A 22,720-nucleotide genomic window follows, 5' to 3' on the forward strand; every position below is an offset into this window, starting at 1 on the left:
GAGCGGTGATTAGAGACAAAGATCGAACGGTAGATCAAAGAGTAAAGAGCAGGACTGCGCAACTAGCGCCGTGATGCGCGTATGGTCGATGATCGCGAACGCAAGCGGGCAGCGGTATACATAGGGGCGCTGCCCCACCACTCGAGCGTTCCCCCACCGCGCTGACTACGAGGGCGTGGCCTATGCGCTGCTGGAGGCGTGGTCTAAGCGGTTTTGCGAAGAAAACACAGTATTACCTCTCTAAATGACAAGTAGGCACTTCCAACGTTTACCTAAAGGTGTTAGGTACCCCCGTTTCTCATAAAATGCCTACTTCTCTAATAATAAATCATGGACTTTCAGTTGGTGCCACTTGGAGAGATGATACTGTGAGTGGCTGAGTTGGGCAACTAGTTGCGCAGTCCTGACAATAATGTATATAGGTATAGATAGAGTACATCGTTACATTTAACGCGTTATAGTTCGAGAAAGAGACAAAGTGTATACGTGCGAGAGGATTTTTGGTAAAATCGAATAGAAACCTCGATAAGGTTTTATTTACAAAGGGACATGGCCAGCCCAGGTAGATGAATGAGAATTTAGAAGAATGAGTTATCAGACCAGCTGGTAAAAGGAATGTTATTTCTCTCATGCGAGCTATAATACTTTCGTGAAATCATATCACGCCTCTTCTAAAACTGTGATCGCTTTTAAGCGTCTAAATGTTGATTATCTTTGGTCCAGATCGAAGGTTCTCCGTAGAACGTTGGTCGTTTCGCGTACAAAGTTGACTAATCAACGGACGAAAGTCGAAACTATAGAGAACAGACGTTTTGCATTGATAAGATGATTCTTCGTTTCAGTTTTTTTTTTTTTTTTTTTTAAATTGGTTATTAATTAATTGATTCTGTATTGGTTTCGTCGACTGGTCCTTGCTGTGCGTATGACCGTGATGCAGATACTTTTTGTAATATCGAACTTATTTCAACCCTTGCGCACACTAATTAGTTTTAAGTCAAAATCGAACACATGGATCTCTTTTGTTTCGAGAAGGATAACACTTAAGATAATTAAGTTAATCAGTGATACAACTGATATTAAGTCAGACGATTCCTTCCTTGGTCGATTGCCACTAAAAGACAACCGAATTCCCTTCGAATAATTTTACTTAAACGTACGAAGACTAAATCACGAATAAATATAGAATATTATCGTGAGAACATAATAATTGGTCGATAATAGACGACAGGGGCGGGTCCTCCGACGCTCCGCCCCTAAACAACGATTCTACTTTTCAAGTCTTTTTCACGAAAGTTTTTTCTTTTACTTTCGAAGAATCTGCATCTATCGTACGATTGGTTCCATTTGTTTTTAATTAACAATTAAATCCTACGATTTTATATAACCTACAAATGCCAATTCTAAACTAAAATCTTATCGCTCCCTCTTTTGTCTAATCACTTTGACTCTACTCAACTAATTACTTGTTGTATACCGATCGTTATCGTATATAGAAAATACAAAAAACGTATAAATACAATTGGCATCCGGCTACTCGATTTAATCAACCTACGCGAACACACTTGCGATACGTTTCTGATTCCTCTAATTTGTGTAAATTTGGCGAAATTAATCGATCATTTCGATTCGTTGAACAGCATTTCGTCGAAGTTAACCCCTTCAATGCAAACAATTCGAGCATCACGTTTCATGCTAATTTGTATAAACAAATTGCAGAGTATTTTGCAATTCATTTGCTTATTATATATAGGATTTTATATTTCCCTATGGGAAATCTCGGTCGTCGAGGGTATAAGTGAAATTTTTTATTTTATCGAACGTATTTTTTTATATTTTTTAAAAGCCCATAAGTTTGTATAAAAAATTCTAAAGTCAGGGGTTAATTTCGAGGGAACATTAAACGTGTTAATTAGTATCGCCAATATTTCTGAAATTTTAACAACGTTGACTGTAAATACAATTTCATTTAATTAAATAATTAGACTGGGGCTGGCCACGTGGAACGACATCCTTAGATCTGAACGAAAGGGATGTTCATTAACCCTTTAATGTCATATTTCAATCATTAAATTTAAGTCAACAATGAACAATTATCAATAAACAATAATGTAATATCTACATTAATATAAATACAGAGAAGAGATTATCCAAAGTGTTGAAATGAAACGAGGTTTGAAAGGGTTAAGGATTATCTCTCGTTTATTTAATTTTACGTACCTTAATTAACGATAAGCGAATTCGACCGATTAAATGGAAGCCTCGAGTGCCAGAAAGTATCACAATTTTTCATTACTTTCAATAACACGAGATTTCCTTTCGTGATTGATTGTGAGATACACATTTGCTAATTGATTTCTCTAATTAACCTGTTATACCGTATCATTTTCTCAGAATTAATATGTATCCATTGAACAGTTAGAGTAATGAAAAGTGAATAGGGAAGAATCTTTTTCTATTAAATGTACTAGATTGCTGGAAAAATTATTGCAATTTTTATTTTTAAAATAAGCGAAATTAATTTTTCTCTAATTTATACTAATGATTTTATTTTCACTGCTTATTTTATGTTGCCAAATCTATTGCAATATCCTTCGGTTGAACGACAAATTAATTCGTCTTCTCTAGAAGCAATTACCCTATTTAACAATTCAAATCAACAAATCGGCACTTCGAACAGCCCGTTTAATCCGTCATGCTTTAATTCTATTATAACGAGCGAAGAATATTTATTCGCGAACTGTCATTTATGAAAAAGAAAAGAAAATGCAATGTAAAGCCCTGTCTACACCTACGTACAGTTGTTCACATAGAAATGTTTACGAAATAAACATTTGCTGTTATAAAAAAAAAAAAGAAAAAAAAACAAGAATCAAACGTTTGTTTAACAACGCGTTCACACTTTTCACGAAACAGAAAACGCGAGGGTATTTGTTTAAACGTTCCTACAGGAATAAGAATAAATACGTAGGCATAGATTTGGCTTAATAGAATAAACTTTTCTGATGAATACTAAAATATATTCGCTGATCAACCTTTATCAAGTAAAAACTAATGACTTGAAACTGAATAACATTTTCAAAGAGTTTGGATTATTTTTGAAAGCGCACCCTTTTTTTAAAATTTCCTTTTAATCCGACAATATAATATCGTCACGTAAATGGATTATCAGGACAAGGGTTAGTTATACGAACGTTTTACAACGATGTCGAATAAAAACAAATAGAACGCAGGATAAAAAGGAGGGAATGAAAGGAAGAGTGGCGTGGCTTGAAAAAAAAAAAACGACGTTTTCCGCGAATAAAACGAGCGCAATTCGATTCGTGGCATAAACATTCACCGGTTGAATTGGTTTTGTTGCAGGTCCGCTTGATAGCATAGAATTGAAAGGACTTGCTCGTTGGATGAAGAGTAATTGGAATAAATGCACGAAGAAGAGAGATCGCCCGTTTCCATAAATTCTCGTCGGTAATGCTCGCTGGACGATCCGATCTGCGAGGTACGAGTAGCATTTTTGATTACATGTTTGATCAAATCGTTTCTTTGATAATCATCTTTTGTGCCTTCGATACTCTTTAATAAGAAATCGCAGAACTCTGGAACATCCTAGAATTTCCATTACGATTTCCATTTCCAATTCGCGAGAATCGGTAATGTTCGAAGGAGAAAAGCGACGTGACACCGGTGGAGGTGTCGTTCCTCGAACGAGAGAAAGATAAGAACATGATAACGATTCCATTAGCGAAGATAGTCGAGTCAAAGGGGTTAAAAGCATCGACGTTTGGTGGCTGTTAGCAAGCAGTGTACGAGTTTCTAGATCAGGTTTGCTCGGTTCGTTGATTCAACTCAATCATAAAAAAATGAAGACACGTTTTATCCTCAAAAATCTGACAAATTTCAAACGACTCTACAAAGCTTAAACAACATTTTTATTCTGATTTTTCATTGCTTTTTTGAATTAAAAAAATTAGTCCATATTTCTGCGACTGGCTATACATCACGCATAGTTTGCGTCGTATATGTAGCCCAATTTTTGTGTAATGGGTGTACATGTATTTTGATGAATGGGAAGTGTAAGTGAACAAACCCTTTTTAAAGTGTAGACGCAATGATCATTGCTTCGAAAGCAAATCGAAAGATGAATCAGGTACTCGGTAGCAGAACGTATTTCCACGCGTATAGTGTATATCGAGTTGGTTAGCTCGATCGATAGAGAAATCGGCGACGATTTTATTTGTCACGTCACTTTTCGAATTGGGTTCGCGATTTACTCGTGTATCGATGAAAGATCGTTCGCCCAGCGATCGAACGACGAAAATTCGGCCACGTTTCAGATCCCATTTACGGTTTATCACTTTAACGCTTTGCTATTGAGTGTCGTCTATACACGTCCTACTAAATATGTATATATATATATTTATACATATGTGTTTGTATATATATATATTAAATCTCTTTGAACGATTCTCTTATTAAAATATCTATGCTGTATGTATACGTACATACACTATATACTTCTTCTTTTTATACATACATATATGTGTATAGAGTAGAATCTCCAGTATCTGAATGATTGATTTTTAAATAATTCACCTTTGTAAAACAATAATTAAAATCGGTAACAAGATTGTCATTAGATTTGAAGTATTGAAAGATTTATTGATAGCCTTCGGATAAAAATGATTTATGCGATTGCACATAAATTATATTATTTTTGTATCGTATCTATGTCGCTTTATTAATCCGGATAATGGAGCTTCTACTGTATCTGTGATCTTTGGCTGGCATCGCGACAACGTCGTCCATCGACGATGGTTTTATCGTGTTTTTCAACCCCCCAGTATTTCCTCTACTAATGTCAATTTTTCAAATCCGTTGAAACTCCTATCGTAAGGTTCATTCAAAAACTCCCCTTCGGGGATCTAGCGAAAGAAACGAAGTATTACTTCATTGGTTAATTAGTTACAACCTTTACAGCATCGATTAAATCTCTCTTTCATTTTTTTTTTTAATCTCTAAAGAACATCAACTATGTACAGTCTCTCAGACTGTTCTCTTTCATAACATTTCGCTGAAATCGATCGAATAGCTTGTTCTCACTGAGAACGTTTAATAAGTCACCGTGATTAACGTTCGATAATATGATAATGTTTTAATGAACTTCGAACACGGTTAAAAAAAAGAAGAAAAATAAAGAAGCTAGCTCGATAATTGTCTACCACTTCGTTTTTAATTAACCGTTCCAACAGGCTACCGTCACGTTTCGAATCGAACAGTGTGAAGCTGTTTTACCACCACTCTACAGGGCGATTCATGGAACGGGGACGGGCTATAATTTTTGTTTGAAGAGTAATAAAAAAGAATTGCATGATCTGAATTTATATTATTTTATATGAAATTTTTAAGTTTATCCTGGTACACTGTTTAACATCTTTCTCCATCATTTTTCAATGAAAGAAGTAGTTACACTAATTCGTCCCAATTCCATGAACCATTTTGTACATCGTATATCGAAAACAGGCCTGGGCATTTAGGTGCCCAGTGGGCAGTTATCTTATAGCCACGAGCGAACACTTAAGCCATGCCTGAAAGTGCATTAGCCATATGGTGGGATGAAACGAGCAAATGAGAAAAGAGTAGGAAGGAAAATGAGCAGTTTTCCTACTCCTCTTAACAACTTCTGACGTTACTGCGTCATGAATGATGGCGAACAGCCGCGGGCCCAAGAGCACCAGTTGCCCAGGCCTGGTCTAAACTCATCCTCTTTCTATTCTATCTAATTTTTACTTGACGCGAGCGAGCCTCGATCAAAGGCAGTGAATACCAACAAAAACATTCACGTTCGAGCAATGATTTGATTACGTTCAATCGTGCCTACCTATTTATCCTTAACAAATAACAAACGCGTTTCACCGCGTCGGATAACGAATCCGATCGATTTCGCGGCTAGCGGGGCTTATTATCGAGATCGCGCGATATCTTTGCTCCTCCATCGAAACGTATGCAAATTTTTAATCCTTTGACGGTCTTAAGTAGATCGATAAGTACGCAGTGTACCTCTGGGGGAAACGTTTGTTCGAAAGTAATTTCTGCGACTTCTGAAGTGTTCTTCTCTCGATCTGTACTCCTTTGAAGGAAGTTTCATCTCCTCTGGGAGAGAAACGAAAGATTCTATGAGAAATTCGCGCTTCCACTGTACATTGCCTCGCTGTTAGCCGCGTACATCGTCGACTTATGCATCTATAATAGTATTTTCCATCGACGGTCGCGAATCGTGATCTTTGCGATGCAAATCGATACGATCCGACGACCCCATTTCAATGTACACCCACTTCCCTGATCCACGCCAAGTACACTTTCTACGTTTTTCTTGACGCGTAAATCGGATTTCTGTAGTACAAAAAGAAAAACATCGCGGAAGAGAAGCGTGCGTGTTGAGAAAATTTGTATTTTATATTTCTTTGATCGCGTGAATCGAGGAATGGGTGTACTGACTATGTAAGTGGAAAGATATCCATCTTTCTGAGTAGCAACTCTTCATCTCCAACACATCCTCATTATTCTGTTGGCAGCATTTAAATTGGTATAGTAATTTGTATCAGTCATTGGACTAGCCAGGATAGTTACAAATTACTATATCAATCCGAACGTAGCCTTAAGATTGTATAGAATTTTATAATTTTGCCAAACGAGAGTGAGATTTTTCAAAAATATAAACTAATAGAAAAATAATAAATAAAAACCATTTAGATTCATAATTATTAAGAAAAAGAAATGGAGAAATGGAAAGAGGAGGGGAGATACGTAAGGTCGTTGCGCAGTGGGTTCTGCGCAGCGAATGAGGAATGGTGGGGGAAGGCCCACTTTACAGCATCTAATAGTATCACCTTCGACGTTCTACTGTGTATACACACTTGGAACCTCACTCTCGCTTGAACCTGTATAATACAGTATCACCTCTCTCTCTCTCAGTGTCGAATTCTCTATTTACGATTCCATCAAGGTAATAACACGTGTTTTATCGATTTTACCTCTTGTTTCTCGCTCTCTTTTCACTTGAAAAAGCAATACTGTAATACAATCTAATCGTGAAAATTTCGAGGAGTGCTGACAGATGACGTAGCGTTCGATAATATACGTTTATATAAAATTAGCGACATCGTTCTCTGGCGAAGGAGGAATGGCAATACAATTCGCTATTAAAATACCATAGAAACCTGTGTTCCTTAAACGGTTTAATAAATACGCTATTTAGTACGTGTATGTGTATATGTTTGTGGATGTATGCATATGTGCATATACAGAGGCCGGTTGTAGTCGTAGTACGATCTTAAAAGGAATGATTCTTCATTAAAAAAATTAAATTGTTAAATATCAATGAAGACTCATCTTAAATAAATATCGTGGGAGGAAAACATCCCTTTTTAAATATTTGAGATTCAAACGACTATCATTTACCATATGATTATAAAAAAAATGTTTGTCCATACCCTCAACATTATTTTCTATAAAGAATCACTACTTCTATGATTAAATCACGAATACAACTGTACCCTGTATAATATATTCTTTTCGATAACAATTGTGAACATATGAGCCGTGGCTCGAGACTGGAAACGAGTTTTTTTTTTACCTACGTCCTTTTGTTATGTTTCATCTTTTTTAAACATTATTTTTAAGGCAAACTCACTAATTCGTTCATTCTCCCTATCTCTCTATAATCTCTCATGCTCGTTTTTAATTCCGACAGTTCACTATTCAATTAAATTACACATTTTCAGACATACTCACGCGTTCTTTCTCTCTCTCTCAGGTACGTACGCACACGCAGGCATTCGACAATCATCATGCGATCACGTTCGTTGTTAATCGTCCTCGGATGGGAGGGTGAAAGCTACCAGTAGGTGATCCGGCACAGAGTTCGTTCGCCAGCGAAATCGCACCCCTTCGATTCCACCCTTCCTTTTTTTTTTGTCCTGAAAGAAAAAACGATAAATCGATTAGATAAAATAAAAGTATTTCGATATAAAAAGTTCGCTTCTCCTCTTCATTCCCTCTTTGGTTGATGAAGAACACGTGACTGGATGCTGAACTGAAGACAGAAATGTGTTGTACGAAGAAAATGATGATGTCATGTGGTTAAGCTGAGAATGAGCTTTCAAGGATTCCAAGATGAAAAAGTATTGATAAACAGAGAATCAATGGTATACTTGCCGAGAGAACGTTTCGTTGAGCACACGCCTTGGCGGACGTAAGAGTTTAAGATAGACGCAGCAGGTAGGCCGACGTTTGGCGTCGAACGGGCTCCTTAGAAGCCCTCGATAACGCCGTAGGCCTCGAGGGTCGACATTACGAGGTAGAACACCCATAGGAAAAAAAGGAACGTGGATGTGATGACCTTTGGTACAAAAGGGCCGCCGAGTTCGCCGCCAACACTCTTTGTCCGCCTCAGTAGTAAAATCAGGATCACCAGGCACGCTTCCGTGCAGAACAACGTAACGGAAAAAGCCAAGCTGTTTCAAAACATAAAATTATTGAAAACGCCATTACAGCGTCATCTGCGAACAACAGTGTACAATTCTCTTCCCTCACTCCTGTTCTCTGCGCAGACGCGTCCGCGCATGCAACGTGCGAAAAGGCGGTTTGAATCGCAGATCAATTATATCATCAGCTAATGGATTTGGTTGTTGTTTGTTCAAAGTAAGTAACTATTTCTAGTTTAATCTCGAAAGTAATTTCAATCGACACGGTACAAGTGTGTACTGTTTACACAAAAGCTTTGCGTCAATAGATTCGAGTTTTCACGAAGACTTGGTTAGGATTCTACGCGGATACGTTTCCCACAGTGGCGAGATTCATTCAGATTCGAATTCAAAGGATATCCAGTACCACAACCGCAGCTGGCTACAAAGAAAATTGAACTGAAACGCATCCATGGTGTCTTGCATAGGAAATGGCTGATTACCGGTGAGTAACAATCCGCATGGCAATCTAAACAATGCATGCATGTATTCTGTATCGTGTAAGCTCTAAAAAACGTTTGAGAAGAAAATATCATGTCAAAATGAAACGTCATTTTGATGTGAAGGAACAGTTAGTGCAACATCTTAGCTAATCTGTTTGCCAAATGTAATTTCGAATCAAATTTTTGGCTGCTTTTTATTCATTTATTAATTGAAAACTGTGAATATTTGTATCTAACAATAAGCCATTTATACGATACAATGACTATACAACAGGACTAGACATGCCTTTGCTTTCTAGGGATTATGATTTGGGGGGGTTTTAGAAACCCCCGTGTGAGGTTAGATCTGTACGTGCAGAGTACAGTCGGTACAATAGCACATCGTGCCTGTTTTATTAGTCTTTCTTTTTACCACACCTCACAGTGAAATAACTTACACCCCTGCATCCCGTATGTATATCTTAGCATCTGGGATTTTTCGATTTGCAACATTCTTACTTACGCCACAATTTCAACATTTTTCGTTTTTCAATATTGTTATGAATGTGGAATCCTACTTGTCTGACCACCCGTAGGTAGAATGTCTTATTCTACTCAACCGTCTTATGTTAGACTATTGTACTGTGAAGTGTTTCATATTTTTATACCAGGACAGATCTTGTTTTTGAGGCACAAATTTAACACTTCTCGAAAACAAAGGCATGTCCAATCTTGTTGGATTTGTATTTAGTGTACGATGCAACAAATTTTGGGATACGGACCTGCATCGTTACCGATCACGATACATAAATCGGACGCTAAACGTTTGAAAAATATAAAAATTCATGCATGATCGACTCTGTATAGAACAACCCGTCGTTCGCCTTCGATATTTGACGTCTCGGAAATATCGGTATCGCGTATTACGTCCCGTACAATATTCCTGCCGATACGTCACGGATAACAATTTTCTGGATCTGTGTACTGTCGCCGGAAGTGGTCACGTTTCGATATATAAATCGATGAGCAGCGTCGGTTAACGGAAAGCAAATCGTAAACGAAAAGTGACTGTATATATTAAAACTTATGCCGCGCGTTCCGCGAACAAAATCGAAAAAAGGATAAATGTCGATTCTGTTTATTCGAGTTCATGTTCATGTTCTCGTAAGAAAGTTCCCGCGCATTAAGTTCACTGGGAAGAACTTAGGAGGATCGAACCCCAACGAGAACAACTTTATCTCTTTATCCTCGAACGCAATACAAGACTTCTCGAAAGTTATGATTAAATTCAAGGGATACAGGGTGTTTCAAAATGCGCGTTACCATTTATTAAAGTTTTAAATTTGCATCTCCTTTCGAACAAGCTGTGTGACCCCGGATATTCGGAAGTGAGCAGCGAGTCGACAAAGTTTTGATTAAATTTAGGTAATATAGGGTTTTCCAAAGTGCCTGCTTTTGGAAAAAGAATTCATTGGATTTCTTTCACCCTTATTTGGGTGACACATGAAGTGCCAAATAAAGCCGTTATTTATTACAAATTTTGTTACTTATTTAATTAGAAATATTTTTATTAGATATTTGAAACGATGGATAATAGAAATAATAAAATATTCGGCAAATAGCAAATAAGATTTAAAAAAAATGAAAATATCTAATGAAATTTTTAATAGCGTTTGCTTGCCAGTGTACGGTGTTAAGAACCAGGGCCGGCCCTGAGATTTCAGGGGTCCAAGGCGAGCTTCGAAAAAGCTTCACATATATGACATAAAAAAAAGTATCTAAAATAAAATTTAAAAAATTAACATTAAAGCTTGCATAACTAATTTAGATTTGCATTTACAAAGTAAACATTACTCTTCTTGCATTCTTAGACGCAAAATCGTCTTATGGGGGTCCTGGAATTTGGGGGGCCCTAGGCGGCCGCCCTGTTAAGAACTTAAGTTTCTGTTTACTAAGTAGAACGTATCTGTTGAAACAACCTGTATCAGCAGGATATCGAAAAGTAAGGGATGAATCGATACTGACTTGCCGGGTTCCACCATAAAGAATTCGCCGTGGCAGGCATGGTAAATGGCTGCGATGCTCCACGCGATGCCGATCCCCAGGAAGACGTTCACCGCGTTACTTCCGGTCACGTTCCCCACACTCGCGTCGGCGTACTTGTCCTGGCAGGCGGCCACCTTGCTCGCAAACGTGTCTGCAATAAAATCACACGTTCAGATTTTCTTTCCTTGCATCCTATTGTGCATCGAAGACCAACAGTTGTCTAAGCCCCTCTGTCTGCAATGGAAGATTCTTGGTCTTCGATTCTGTATATTTTTCCTTTTCATCGGTTCTCAGCCGGAATTTTAGTTCCTGTTTGGGAAAAAACGACAGAGTACTCGGAAGTGTATTTTCTCGACCAGTATGCGTTGAGAAACTTTAATAGAGACGGCAGGGTTATCGCGGTGAAACGATGCGAACTCGATTATCGGATTAATTTGCATATTTCGTGACTTCAAGGACCACTATGAGGGAAACCATCGTTCCTCGCCATGACTATAAAAATTCATGGAACCTTCCTCACTACCCTTTTCACCCTTTCCATCGGTCTCTAGCTTTTATTTAAATTGGGCTACAACTCGCTGGAGATATTTTCAATTAGAATTTAAGGATTGTTTATCAGCGCTTGTAGAAAAATTCCGTTTATTATACAGTGGTACCTCGGTATACGACCTTAATCTGTTCCTGATGTTTGGATTTATACCAAACCAACCTTTCCCATAAGATGTAATGTAAAAATGATGTAAAAGAAACTCCTATTAATATTATACCTACATTAATGGGGTTGTAAAATAATTTAAACACTGTTTAAACGATTTCCTAGAAGTTTATAAAAAATATTCACTAGTTTATTTAATATAATTAATTCGTAAAATATAAATGTAACCTAATAATAGATTCTAAATTAACAAACCAAATGGAATGAATTTTATTGCCTCCTGTTTTGCGGTTACAGTTATATGATATCCTTGTATAACCAATCAGTTAATAATACATCAACTCCGAATACAATTGATTATTAATTCAATTTTGCCTCTGAGATAATTATTTAAAAATGACGCAAAATTCACACAAAAAATTGATGTCGTATACCGAGCAAAATTTGTCACGTTCAAACAGGACTTATTCCAAAGCAGACGTATACCGAGGTACCACTGTATTTATTAGTACTATGATATTGTGCACGAAAGGTAAAGGATACGCAAGAATAGTAATCTACTACTTGCATTATTCACAACCTATTCGTGACTGTAATTTACACCATTGCGATTTGATTTTTCAAGGCAAAGTGTTAAATTTTCACGATTCCATCGATTCCAATTTCCCCACGTACCTGTCTTAGCCAACACGATAGGGCAAGAAATTAGCAGGATATTATTGGTCGGTCGTGTTTGTTCGTTCGTTCTGTAATTTCGTCGTTCATGCTAATCGAGCATCGGCCATTCGAATCAATTGCACGCTCGTTTCTCATTGCACGCTTACAATTCGATATCGAGAAAATTTGTATAATTCGACTAACTATTGGCTTTCCTCGGTACGTGTCCCCGTACTTTTACGAGGCTGAGGAAACTCGGCTGGCTAGAACGGTCTCATTAATATTTATGCGGTTCGTACGTGTCTCGTTCGAGCCAAAAAGATCCGACGCGAGCACCGTTTCCCGCGGGCTCTTTGCAATCTTCAAATCAAGATATTCCTTTTATTGTCCCTGTTTGAAAGATATCGCGACGGGTTCGTTGGGTCCACTGCTCCTCGCCGTGGCAAAACACTTCTGGAATGGAGTTACTTCCGGCCAATGCGGTATCTCTCGACAACTTCTCGAGACTGTCGCGACGAATATCACAAATTCTTATACTACTGCCCAAAGTATAAGGACCCTTGTTAAATCTCTAGGAACACATCTCTATAAATTTCACACTGGAAGATTAAAGTTTTCGACTCTTCTTCAGATTTAATTACTTAAGGGGAGTGGGTATTTTCTGCGGAACAATTACATGTTCTACTGTAGCTATCAACTTAAAATTTTTACGGCATATGGTATCATACTATATGTGTATTTTAGCCGAAAAAAGTATTGAAATACCGAATAGAAGAAATTATAATACTGTCTTTTTTGTCCCAAAAAATGCCTACTACTCTTAAATAAAATTGCTGGAGCTCTGTTGGAAAGAGAGTGTCCCAATAATTTTGAGATCTAGTGTATTTTCGAAGATCGTTCTGTTCGATCCATAAATTACAATTCGAAATAGCGTTGTCTGGTCTGCGTGAAACTTCCGCCCGGTCGCGGTTGTTCTAAAACTTAGACGGTGTATCTTCTACCTTCTGATCTGTTCTTCGAAACACCTATATCTCTTCAAGATTAAACCTTTCAACTACTATGACTCCACATGAGTAATATCGAGTGGAATAATTTTGGCAGCAAAGGCCTCGAATCCTCTAAGAAATAGATTAAATAAATCCACCTGCTGAAGTATGAAACGTCTTAACAGTTCGCCAAGGAGTGGATTTAATGCAAATGCTAAAGCCTTGTTCCTGTCTCTTCCTCTTCGAATCGAGGACCGGGTATATTCTGGGCAAACGATTGGTCCAAGTTTGCGGATCATTACTTTCGATCAACGTTACGTTCCAGGCTGTATAAAATTGAATATCCTGGATCCGGTAGATTCGTTTGCTAATGCTGTCCTCGAACAGGAAGAGCTATAAATTGGGTATATTTTCATGGTACCATTTAATATCCTTATTTCGCGATCGAACTAGGCCAGCGTTATATTCTACCATTCAATTTTTATCCGAAGAATATTAACATTTACGTCGTCAAATGTGTTTCATAATCAGCGATTTAGTATATTATTCTATCCGAGGTATTTTCGTGTTATAAAATGACAAACGATTTTCACGCAATAATTCAAGCCAGCTCTATCGTGCGGAGATATAGAGAAGGATGGTATGTGGGCACGGTCGCGTGCATTGTTCGGAGGCACAAAGGCCAGGCGTAATAAATTATCACCAGCCTCTGCTCTACCAACCGCATATTACCTTATATAGTAACTCCTAAAACCCCGGTTGAATGCGGAACGAGGGAGGAAAGCTGGACCCAGTTGCAATTCGTTGATAAATTCACGTCAGTCGCGTTAATCGCACCTGACGTGAGCTGTAATTTGCATTAGACTTGCTTCCGCTCGGTTGCGTATCGTCTTTTTTCGAAAGTGGAGCGCGTTCAGCCGAGCGGCAACCGGAACGAAATGTATATATTCTCCTATATACGGTACATAATATAAAATAAAAGGAATTCCCATGGGGTGTATGGGTATTAAAACGTTTTTACGCGATTCCGACGGTAAAATTAATTCGACAGCTTGATCGTTTAATAAATTTTCCCTCTACGACTCGGTAAGTTAGTATCGATTTTAAGCCAATATCGAGTCCAAGGTAAATTGCCCCCGCCTTGAAATTAACTCATTCGAGACACTGGGTCTTACCTTAACTGCAAACCGATATCGATTCCACCTTGTACCACCTTATTTTTCCGATATCAATTTCTCCATAAGACACACGCGGTGCGTCGTCGATTGAATTAATACAGGACGCATATGGTGCGTCGTCGATTGAATTAACACAGGACGCATATGGTGCGTCGTCGTATCTCTCGTATAATTAGCATATGACGTATACGGTTTGTCATCAGTTGCTTCGTATAGAAAATATATGACGCATAGGGTGCGTCATTGATGTGGACGAATCAAAAGGATCGTCAAATAAATTTTATGTTTCCGCAAGGACAAGCGTCTCTGGTGTCGCTTATTTTCCAGGCTAAGCCAGGATGTCGCACGGAATCGAATAGAATTGTCCTGGAAATCCGTTCTCCCGTAAAAAGCACCGTGAACGACGTGCAAACGCGTTTATCAATTCGCGCGTGTCGTATGCACGTAAGGGCTGTGTACACGAATGATTATCGAAATAAATCAGTTCTTGCAGCTTTTATCGAGTTCCGTGCCCATTTGCATTTTCGTGGTCCATCGTTGCGGCTTTCGTCGTCCCTTTACGCCGCTCGTTTTACATCGTTCGCGGTTACAGTTTCGTCGACTCGTATTTGACGAGCGAAAGTTGAATTAAGAGGTTAGGCCAATCTAGAGCAAGAAAAAATAGGTATATTTTGGGAATTTTTTTTTTTTTTAACGGAATAAATCCAAATTCTGTAAGCATGCCTTTATTTTACAACTAATAAACTTTAAAAATTAATTTTTGTATAGTGATTCCAGCAGCTCTTGCAATTTTTAACTTAGAATAAAATACCAAAATATTTTCGATTATATATTAGAACAGCTACCGAACTAAGTAGGATTTTTTTGATATATTGATTTCTGCAAAAATGGCGTATGTTTTAAGAGAAAATGTAAAATTTTAAGAAAATTATTTACAACAAAAGAACTGTGCAATATAATGAAAAAATCCTACGTAGTTCGATAGAGAATTTAGTTTTGAATATACTGTTAAATTTTCAAATCGATTGGTGATGATCCGTTTAATTTACGAGTTCGGCCAGTTTGAAAAATGCGGTTTTGAGAAAAATGCGTTTAAAATCTTCAGTAATAGTAAATTCGAATACTTAGAAATTTTTTCCACCCATAATCTTTAACCGTGTCATTTTTAAGACATTAAGGCACCTTTTAAGCAAATAACAAATTTTGATTTTTTCAAAATTCTAGAGTGGCCTAACTCTTTAACACTGACTTCGTCATCGACGGGATGGTAGTTAACGTAAATTCATAAACAGTATCTTTTATGACATACGTCGTACGTCAATGTTGTGAAGTCCTAATTAGTATACGTTCTACAAGCGTGAAACGGGCGGTACATTAGACGATAAGCTTTATTTGAAGTTTTTATGTTCGCCATGAATTACGGCATGTTTATCGAGCTACCCTCGCGTTAGTTTTATCCATGCATTCGAGCTGACGCGCAACGTACCGAGCAAGGTGAATTTATAGTTATTCCAAGACGATATTCCCCGCACGTCACGGTGAATACGTGCGTGAATATTTTACGAGGTTGTTAAAAAATCTCCACATTTGTGGAGGTTGTTTCAGAACAGCCCTTTCCTTGGCAACGGAAAAGCCGGCCTTCAAAAGAGAGAAATTTCTGAAGGAAAGGGTAGAGTGAAAAAAAAAAGAAAAACGTTGAAAGAGACCTGCTTATCGTGGCCTTTATCCTTTTATTCAACAATAAGCTGATACTTGATTTTCTCAAAAGAGCCCACTCGCCGACTGAAAAAGCAGCCGTCTTGACCGCGACGTTACAAAATTTATATTTTCTCTCTCTCTCTCTATCTCTCCCTCGGTTTTTCTTTGACGAAATAAACGCGCCTTCGTTGAATAGATTCCTTCGTGAATAGAGGGAATTCGCGTTCGAACGAGAAAGCAAGCGAGTTAACGTAACAACGTTTAATTAAAAGATTCTTGGTATTATACAAGCCCAGTTTCATCCGCGAGAGTTAATTAGATTCTGCGGCTGTTTCATTCGGTTTTTTAATATAAATCGTCCAATAATGTTAAATACAAATTGACTAATGTTCTGTAACGTTGGACAAGTATGAAAGGTCGTATCATTAAAATTTTCAAAGGATTCCACTTGTAGAAGATTAAGGTATCCTTTGAAAGAAGTATTTCTGTGTCAAGTTTTCTCTTCAAAAAATTTCTATCATATCTAATCTATCGGTTCCAATTGTTCTGTAGTGTCTTTCGGCAAACCGCGAAACGAGGTGTACTTTGATTACCGGCTAGCGGTTGTCCTCGATGCACATTTCACGCACACTTATTCGATAACGTTAATAGTTTGTCAGTGGTTTAACTGAAACGGTTACCCGGTCGGTCTATATCCATTTTCTACCTCTTGTTTCTCTGTTCTGTTGCAAATTGTGTTTTCGAGCCAGTTTCAGAGTATCCGCTGTTATCGCCGTCTCGTTAACACACGCATCGAACTTTGCACGAATTCCGTGACACGGTGATTTCGTTCAGAAAATTAAAGCCTCGGAATTGCAGCCTTCGCTGTAAAACAGTACGCGATATTTTGATTTTTTTTTTGAGCAGTAATTCCGATTCAAAACGGGCGCAGGATTTTTTCCTAAGGAATTTTCTACATGACGAAATCCTGATGGACGATAAGTCTTCTTTTTTTTTTTCAATGAGAGGGTACAATTAGCGGTAATTAAGAGCGAGTCGTTTCGAGTGGAAAAAGTCGTGCGCGTTACCAAGGACATCGTGTGATTGTTAAGCCTGCAGAAGTGTCGACAATTAGAAGATTAGTTCAACCCTTAACCGCGAAACGATTGCGTGTCCTTCAGCGATAAAAAAAACTTCCTTTGGTTAGAATACATATATAAAATCATAACTAGGAATATTATGGTAATCTGCGACGAGATTATGGGAGTAATTGTAAATAAATCACAGAATGTCGGAATTTTATTGTTCTTATTTCGAAATAATTTCTTGAGAGGTTATCTAGAGATCTTGTTGCTACTTTTATAAGGTATAATATATTTAATGGATTTTTCTTATTCATGCGATCAGACACTTAACATGCTATGTTTTGAGATAAGGAGTTTTGTTAAAAAAGAACGTTAACTTACCGGGGATACTAGTTCCAAGCGCGACGAAAGCCACTGCGGTGACGGAATCCTTGATTCCCAAAGTGCATCCGAAGTAGGATGCCACGTCCCCAATAACTGCCGTCACCACACCGATCCCGCATATGCTGACGACAAAGCACAGGTAACCACCAGCAATATCTGAAATCCAATGGAAAACAATGTTATTGAATAACTATGTAAGGATATTTTTCTAAAGATATAATTATAGAATTAATTTTTTTCAGAAATATAAATAATCAATATTTTGATTTTTATATCGTTCATGAAATAATTTTCATAATATTTGAATAGATTAGAGCCATGGTATGAAAAATGGGTTTTTCGTGTTTGGGAAGAAATAAAACCAATATTTTAAGGTTTTTACATTGGGTAACTTTTAATCAATAATCCTCCATTAATAATATACAAAAAAAGTACTTATAAGAATAAACAAGTACATTTAAAAGATTATATTTACACCGCCTTTTGCTGCAATTACTGCATTTTAAGCAATTCATTTTGATTACTTTATTTCTGATCTATATTTCTATCAAACGTTCAATCAATTGACATTTATTATTAATAATAAATATTTCCACTTTTCGATGGGGTTGAGGTCCGAAGAATTTCTAGGCCAGTTAAGAACTTTCATTTTTTTCAACTGTGTATCATAATTTTTCAAGTATCAATACATCATAAAAAAATAAGAAAAACTTCGTTTAACTCGATTTTCATGTAAGAATTAACACTAGAACCACCAAGTCAAAATGATTAATTTCAAGTTTCTTATTTTTAATTTATGGCTATTAACGAGATACATTAAATTATGTTTCATCTTTTATCTATTTAATTTTCTATATTATTTTCAACTTAAAAATAAGTGTGCATCAAACACCGGTAATTCTAGTGTTAATGATATTTATATAAAATCATCAATTTATGCGAGTGGCTCTAATAATTTGATCACCCACTGTAAATGTTTAATCGTGAATTTTTAAAAGTAAATATCTTTGCACGCGGGTGTACATCGTTATAACCCCCCTAGTATTCAACTGAAGCTGTCTGTCGCTTTTATAAATCATAGAATCAAAGAAACACACTTAATTATAACCGGCACCAGTAAACGAGCAAAACAGTTGTTCGAAGGAAAGAAAGTGTTAACGTCTACTTGCATTACGCGTCTAATTGTGATTACAGGTACACTTGCAAGCGTTAATTAACCCCGTCGACGTTGGTGTATTTATCTTTTTCCCCTTGTATCCTCTCGTATTTTGGTTAACTACTCGCTTCAGAGGTAATTAAGTTTCCCACGGTTAATATCTCTTTCTGTCTCCTCGAACATCCTATTATTCACACTCGTTGAACGATCGCGAAACGAATTGTACTCGATGCATCGGAAACGTCGACAATTTGTGACTGCATCGTTTGAAAGGTAACCAGGATGCATTGGGATTCGAGTGAATCTCTCAGACGCGTTGAATAGGCCTGTATTATACTCAGGGATCCTCTTGATACAGCAACCACCGCCGTTCTCTCCCTGATTTTGATTAACCTCCTACAAACTTGAGCGTATTTGCTAATCAGCATAAGCTTTCATAGTTTGCGTTAAGTCAACGCGAGAGATTAAGGATGCTGAGTTATCCAGTCGCCTAAGTACGCTGTTTAAACACTTGTATCCTGTTCGACGTTAGCTGTTTCATTCTTGAATTATCAGTCTTGTGAAAATCAGATAACAGTTTTGAAGTAAAGGGTACTCGAGTCGACTCGTTAAAAAGCCTCGCGCCCTTTAATCGTTGATGGATCGCTCGGGTTTCCGTTTGCTCATCGCGTTCAATTATTTGTTCGTGGCGTTTCAGCCGAGGGATTGTAGCCTTGACGGTACGTCGATCGATGAATTTCCGCAAGGTAAACGAAACCGATACCTTAACTCTTACAGAATTTGCATTTCCACGCAATGTCATTTCATTTTTCCCCATCGACCTCTCTCAGGTTTCTCCTTTCTCCACGGAAGAAGTTACACGGCCGAGAGTTCGAAAGCTTTTGGAGTTTCAAACATCGAAGTCAAAGTAAACTCAATTAGTACGTCTGGTTAATGAGGTGCTCGAAAATTCCACGAAATTAAAACGAAACGTTTCGAGAACTGTTTCGCCGCTTGTATTTCGGTAAATTTCAAATCATCACGGCGAAAACTCGACTCTTCAACTTCGACGCGTACATAGTTTCATAGTACACGGATGCACCAGCTACGCTAGCGAATGTGCAAGTTTCATGGGTGGTACCCATTACGGTAGCAGCTGAACGACGAGAGCTTTTTCCTAAGCTCTGTCATCGATGACACAGGAATTCGATCGAACTAGATTACTTTGTACCTTGAATTACTAATACTAATCTTCAGGATTCGGACAGGGAATTCCTCCGAAATTTGTTGTGCAGGAATTTGTGAGGAATAGGAGATTGGATAGCACGAACCTGGAATCTTTGGGTTCAGAATCTGCTACCATATCCATTACGATATCCCTACCTTTCTGATCCCTTTTGTACTATACGGGCGTCTCGGTCCCCTACTTATCGTCCCTTATCATTTATCACCTCATCATGCACTATGTATAGTATCGAGCATAGTACACTAGCGGAATTAATTCTGGACACTTTTAAATTTTTATTTAAATTTTGCATTTATTCAAATTATTTAATATACAGGTGGGAGATTTTTTAAGGGGTGATTCTAGGGATGAAAATAAGTTTGCGGCTTCGTTTTCCAGGAATTAACGTTTAAAAATTCGAGTAAAAAACTGAATGACTGAATGTCAAGTCAGTAGGGGTGGGTACAGTTATAACCAAGAATCATTGAATAGTAGAAACTTTTTCTATTTATCTATTTGTCGTCGGTGTTGGGCAGATCGCAGGTTTTAGGCGCTTTTTACTCGAATTTTTAAAAATTAATTACTGGAAAACAAAGCTGCAAACGCTATTCCGTCATTTTTAATTTTCGTTTCATTTTGATCTCTAGAATCACCCGTTAAAAAATCTCCCACCTGTTGTCGAACACCCCATTGTTTTCTAATTTTAGGGCGTAGCTTATACAGGGTGATTCTCTCGGCGCGCAACACAATAGCCGTCCCGCACAATGGAACCCTGCGGTTGTTGCGGGTAAAGAGACCCAGGGGCCATATCGCCGGACCCAAGACTGCTCTGTGTGTGTTTATGGCTGAGACGAAGACAAGAAACGGAACAGCAGGGGTTCCATTGTGCGGCACGGTTATTGTGTTGCGCGCCGAGAGAATCACACTGTATAAAAAAATCAGTAAAAAGACCATTTACAGCCATACTTTTTTTCAACACATCAAAGGAGGTAGAAAAAAATTAATATTTCGTTGGATATCCTTTCATCCTGTGATTGTCTATTTTACATCATGCGAAGTTTCGCGTTGCCAGGCGGAAAAACAAAAATAACAACACAGTTTAGATTTTTTTAAATTAAAATTTTAAAACATTTACAAACCAAATCATGGGAAAATATTAAGTATAAACATTATAGATTACAATAAAACTATTACAGGATTAATTTAGCATAGCAGAATATACATTTTCTGCACATATTTTTATTCAAAGTTTCCAGAATTAATTCCACCAGTGTAGGCTTCTCTACAGATTGTTTAGATCAGGGTTTCTCATTACGTTCAAACATTTTTCTCCTCATTAACTTTATTAATAATTCAACAGAAGTAATATTTTTTATTATATTTGATATGCAATAATCTCTCATCGAAACGATGCTTTACCTTGCGATTGTTGTCTTTAAAAGCACGATCCATAGCAAAAGAGGGCTGTTAGCGATAAAATACCTGTCCCGATAGCATCCTGTCGGCCCGATCTGATCTAGTATTCAGCAATACCTCTTCTCCGTCTGTTACTACCGGTATTAGAGCCTAACCCAACGAAATGAAATTTCCGCAGGTAATTTCCGCGTGCCCCACAATCTCCAGCAGTAGTAGAAGCAGCAGTCTGGCCGGATATCGATCGACATTACTAACCGGCTTGTTCATTTTTACACTGGTCCGAGAGGACGAAGGAAACTTACCGGCGAAACGGTATTACGGTTTTAATTGAGAAAAATATCCGGCCAATTACGTGCTGGATCCACTAGGAGCGGTGCAATTTATTTGTATCATGCTTTATGCCTGCAATCGATCTTCTCGCGTTTTCTTATTAACTCGTTGAACACAGGGGTTGTTAGTATTCGGAAGGTTAAATTAAATATATTCAAAAGATTCTAGTATTATAATAATTTCAACTTTGCGGAAGGCGCGTTGTGAAATTTCCCTGGAATGCTCTCAATTTTCAATTTTTATTCCGAACAAATAGTCGGGCACGGGGGATAGAATTTTTAGAGCTCGTATACCGGTGCACGCGAAACATCTCGTATTTTCGAACGTTATTACTTGTTTATCACATAGTACGAGCGGAGCAAGGAAATGTTCTGCTCGGGGGCGGTAAACGGTAGTTGAGGATAAATTTATTTTTACTGTTCTTGTCATTTATATATCCCATTATAAAATTAAATTATTATTATTATTATTAGGTCCTTGGGGACCATTGTACCCCAAGGCAGCCTCCTTACTGGCTGTGCCTTGGCAGTTGGGCTTCCGTTGCGAAATTTAGGTTGAGACACCATAAAATTAAATCAAGATTTTCATAAAATTCATCCTGGATAAATAAATTGTTTGAATAATATAGAATAAAAACAAAAATATATACCCGGTGGTTTTATGTTTCCATATCCACCGACCTCTGGGGTAACATAATCCAAAATAAAAACCTCTATCCGTGAAAACACGAAAACGAATAGCGTATCAGATAGGGCGCCACGTCTGTCACACGTTTTATCGTGAATCTTTCAACGAGTAGCTGAAAGGATCGGATAACATTTCGCCGGTGATGGCGGAGGAAAAATAGGCCAGGAGTATCATGGAAATATTTCGCCAACCGGTGATCCCATTCTCCCCTGATAAAGAGGATGAACGCGCGAAGATACACCGAAGATATCCTTGCTCTACACGAAAGCTGAGAATCATTGATGCTTGATATTTCAAAGTTAAACAGCATACTTAATT

The 22,720-nt window shown here is 37.7% G+C and overlaps 2 protein-coding genes across 12 annotated transcripts in view; one reads left to right on the forward strand and one right to left on the reverse strand.

The window, feature by feature from the left end:
* Window positions 1–829: 829 nt before the first annotated feature.
* The window catches only part of Calx (sodium/calcium exchanger 3), a 74,956-nt gene continuing 53,065 nt past the window's right edge, over window positions 830–22,720 (reverse strand). For 2 of the 3 annotated variants that reach the window (XM_076691237.1, XM_034321391.2), the window contains exons 6-8: window positions 17,607–17,765; window positions 10,967–11,138; window positions 830–8,510 (exon numbers count right to left, since the gene is read on the reverse strand). In XM_076691237.1, the coding sequence (XP_076547352.1) occupies window positions 8,306–8,510; window positions 10,967–11,138; window positions 17,607–17,765 (536 nt within the window). In that variant the 3' untranslated portion in view covers window positions 830–8,305. The remainder of the gene's footprint in view (window positions 8,511–10,966; window positions 11,139–17,606; window positions 17,766–22,720) is intronic. The other variant, XR_004581063.2, reaches the window with a different exon arrangement.
* Syt14 (Synaptotagmin 14) overlaps window positions 8,504–22,720 on the forward strand; it is a 101,092-nt gene continuing 86,875 nt past the window's right edge. For all 9 annotated transcript variants that reach the window (XM_034321398.2, XM_034321399.2, XM_034321401.2 and 6 more), the window contains exons 1-2: window positions 8,504–8,697; window positions 8,789–8,964. Coding sequence is in view for 1 of the 9 variants with exons in the window: in XM_076691239.1 (XP_076547354.1) it covers window positions 8,951–8,964 (14 nt within the window). In the remaining 8 variants the exon portion in view is untranslated. The remainder of the gene's footprint in view (window positions 8,698–8,788; window positions 8,965–22,720) is intronic.

Source organism: Osmia lignaria, chromosome 12, assembly GCF_051020975.1.
Source record: "Osmia lignaria lignaria isolate PbOS001 chromosome 12, iyOsmLign1, whole genome shotgun sequence".
Lineage (NCBI taxonomy): Eukaryota > Metazoa > Arthropoda > Insecta > Hymenoptera > Megachilidae > Osmia > Osmia lignaria.